Source organism: Thalia democratica, chromosome 2 (assembly GCF_965202585.1).
Source record: "Thalia democratica chromosome 2, ktThaDemo2.hap1.1, whole genome shotgun sequence".
NCBI classification, from domain to species: domain Eukaryota; kingdom Metazoa; phylum Chordata; class Thaliacea; order Salpida; family Salpidae; genus Thalia; species Thalia democratica.
The window spans coordinates 12459683-12463207 of NC_139166.1; the positions used below are offsets into that span (position 1 = coordinate 12459683).

The window sequence follows — 3525 nt, forward strand, 5'->3', positions numbered from 1 at the left end:
ATCCTACACTTTTTTAACTTTTTTTTTTCAATGAAATATTTAAAATCAATTTTGAATATAGATGGTTTATATACAGTAATTAGAGTAGACAGGCGGGCGCCTGTATGGCCCAGCTTTTTTAAGTACTGAATAATTGTTAACTATAATAGTTAAAGCACTACGGCAATTTTTCAATATTATATGTTTTTATCGGGAAACGCAGTTACTTAAATACTCATAAATTTTTTAAAATATATCTACGTTTCAACTTATTAACCTTTTTCGTTTGTGACTGACTAATTAGTCCTAATAAGGACGAAACCGGCCTCATTCTACCGAAAGCTTGTGGTCGGATAATCGAATTGGTACGATCAAACATTACCTTAACATAAAAACAAACATGATTTTACTGAATAAGTGTATAAAAAATATCAAACATGACCTCATAGAAAATAGTATTCATTTTTGAAATGTTACAAAGCTGCATTCCTTTTCACGGTATTTTAATATTTGCAAAATATCGAAAACATCTTTGTCTTTTTATAAAGCGTTGCTTCTCGTATAGTGCTCAATCTCAAAACTGGATATTTGGAATGAAAATGCTAACAATTTTTGAGTTGTCATAGATTCAGAAGTCGAAGCATTTTAACAATAGCAATTCTAAGTGACTTGAGTACTTATGACAATATTACTTTTCATTTTACTTATTTTTTGATAATAGATAATACGACCAGCATTAATTACACAAGTATAGAATTTAAAACCGAAGATTTATTAGAAATAGAAACAGATCAAATAAGCGTATAAGTATAATGAAATAAATACAAACAGTTTTTTTATACATACAGTAAAAAAATAAAATATACCGGTATTTCCACAAATGTAAAAATCCGTCGAAATAATCCTTTCACAAATGCCTTTGGTAATTTAGTGATTGTATCTTTTTTTTTAAGTGTGTGTATAAGTTATTAAAGTTAAAGTCAGCAAATAGAGTTTAGTTTATTTTGTGCAGATTTAGTCTTGTCTAATTAAAAAAACTCATACACTCAGTTCTAATAATATTATGCTGATCTTTAACATAACTTATTAATTATTTTGAAATGAACCTCTTTACTTTTTAGCTTGAACTTAACAACTAATACCAAAAAAACTAAAAGTTTTGCTATCTTTTATCAGCCTATAATAAAACTGCAAATATCTATGTAAATATTTAAAAATCGTTCAAAGTATTTCATGCGGGAAACAGTTTAAAAAGAATCACCCGGAGAAAGCTTGTCTTGTAATGATGGTGATCATATTAATAAGTTGATACCATATGTTATATACAATTTAAGAGTTTTATAATTTAATAGTGCTAATTTATAGTGAATAACTTTCGAATCATAATTTATTTAATATTTAGAGCTGAATATTTATTAAATTATATAACAAACAACAGTTTTATACAGCCGTTTCGTATATGAAATATTTCCATCTCTTATATTCCTCAGTAAAGCTCAAGTTTATTAAACATCTTTCACAAAAGTTTAGAATAAAAATTTTGTTCAAGTATTATAACGTAAATAAAGCTCAAGTTTACTAACGTGGTTTACTGATTTAATAATATATTCTATAAAATTTTTATAAGTTTTATAATTTATAAGTAATTTTATAAGAATTTAATATTTTTATAAGTATAATGATGAGAAGTAATAATTAAGGCTTTGGTGCAGTAACTATGTTTGAAAAACACGATTATTTTAGTTTTGTTATTAGTATAAGAATTTGTGCATTTGAAAAAGTTTTAGAGATTAAAAAGGTTTTTGCGCGCACACGAGCTGTTTAAAACATTTTTTTAATACAACTTTTCTATACTTAAAAAAAATTAATCACATTAACTAAAATTTTTCAAAATGCACAAATTCTTAAACCAGTAACAAAACTAAAATCAGCATTTTTTTCAAACTTAGCTTACCGTACAAAAACCTTCATTATTACTTCATAATTGCACTTATTAAAAATTTAATTCTAGATTTCTGTAAAACATGTTTATTAAATTATAGCTTTACTGAGAAATATATGAGATGGAAATATTTCATATACGAAACGGCTGTATTAAACTGTGGTTTTTTATATAGTTAAGTAATAATATATATATAAACAATTGCAATTCTTCAATGTATAAATATTTATTTTAGACTGTTACATTATATTTTTTAGACAACACCAATGTACTACATAATTTATCCATTTTCTTGAACATATAAAATATTTATTTTAATTTTTTTTGATGCATAACAAACGCAAAACTATATTACATCAAACTAAAATAAGTATGACATTGACGCCAAAATTTTACATAACACATGTATTCAGAACATTTCAAAGATTTTAAAGAATATCAGTTTTTAGTTGCATAAAAAACCAACAAAAAGCAAATAAATTCAAACAAATTATGAAAAATTGATTAGTTAAAATAACAAACAGAGTAAGTTATATTATTCCAAAGACACGTGTTAAGACCTTTCTGCTTTTGAATAGAACAAAAAGTAAGGATTTAGAATCCGACCACCAAACAACTTCAGTTCTTCGACTTGACTTGAAATCATGTAAATATTCATGTCATTGAACAAATACCACTGATTTCCAATTTTACAGCTCGCCATGTAGTGGCCAGAGTTCGAAGTTTCTCCAATGTGATAACAAACCGCGTACAAATTATATTCCGTCTCTGTACCTGATTCAAAGTATTCATTCAACTTGAAACTGAGAGGGAAGCTGATCTCTATTTTGTTCAAACTTTCGTTGCTATACAACAGTTGGAAGACTAACACCGGTGGAAAACCAATTACTTTTGTAGTTTTCAAAGCCTTATAACAACAACTGTTCTCCTTTATTCGTTGGCAACGCATTGTAACTTCTATATCTTTTTCATAGGCTTTCACAAGTTTATTCAGACTAATGTGACTACAATTTAAAGAAAAATTAAGCCGAAGGTGGTCATAGTCTTTTTTAACCCGGTCTCTCGGTCTTGGATTGTTACAGTTTTCGTCAAATATATAACCAGACTCAATTTTACATTTAAACAGGTATTTTGTTTCATCACCTAAACTGTCGCGTAGTGCCATCAAAAACTGGTCTGCATCTTGCTGCTCACTATTATCAAAGTTTTGATGCTCTTTTTTTCAATGCTTCACTGAAATCTTCTGGATCAATTGCTTTCTTATCACCTTTCATTTCTTCAACTAAATCCGCAAAATGTTTAGCTAAGCTGCCTTCATGCAAACTAACCTTATTTTGTTCAAAACAGTCAACTAGCTCAACCGTGTTGAGCATGCATTGGAGCGTGGCGTTTACGTAGCAAGTGTTGGTATAATAAAGCAATCCGCACACACCCCTTACTTTAGTGGTTAATTTAATTAAACGTTGCATGATTCCAGTGTTCCGCTCATTAGTTAGCGATATTTTCCACTGGGACGTGAACTTTGTACGCAGGACAGGCAGCTGAAATCAAACAGGCAGGCTGTCCAGCGCCCACTTTTTTGTCCTTTCAATGTCTCTTTCTGA

General features: G+C 28.5%; 1 protein-coding gene across 1 annotated transcript; it reads right to left on the reverse strand.

Moving 5' to 3' along the window:
* Window positions 1-2474: 2474 nt before the first annotated feature.
* LOC145850057 (ubiquitin carboxyl-terminal hydrolase 17-like protein B) lies at window positions 2475-2870 on the reverse strand. The gene has a single exon (XM_082955202.1). It carries the CDS (start codon window positions 2868-2870, stop codon window positions 2475-2477), a length of 396 nt encoding a protein of 131 aa, XP_082811328.1.
* Window positions 2871-3525: the final 655 nt, after the last annotated feature.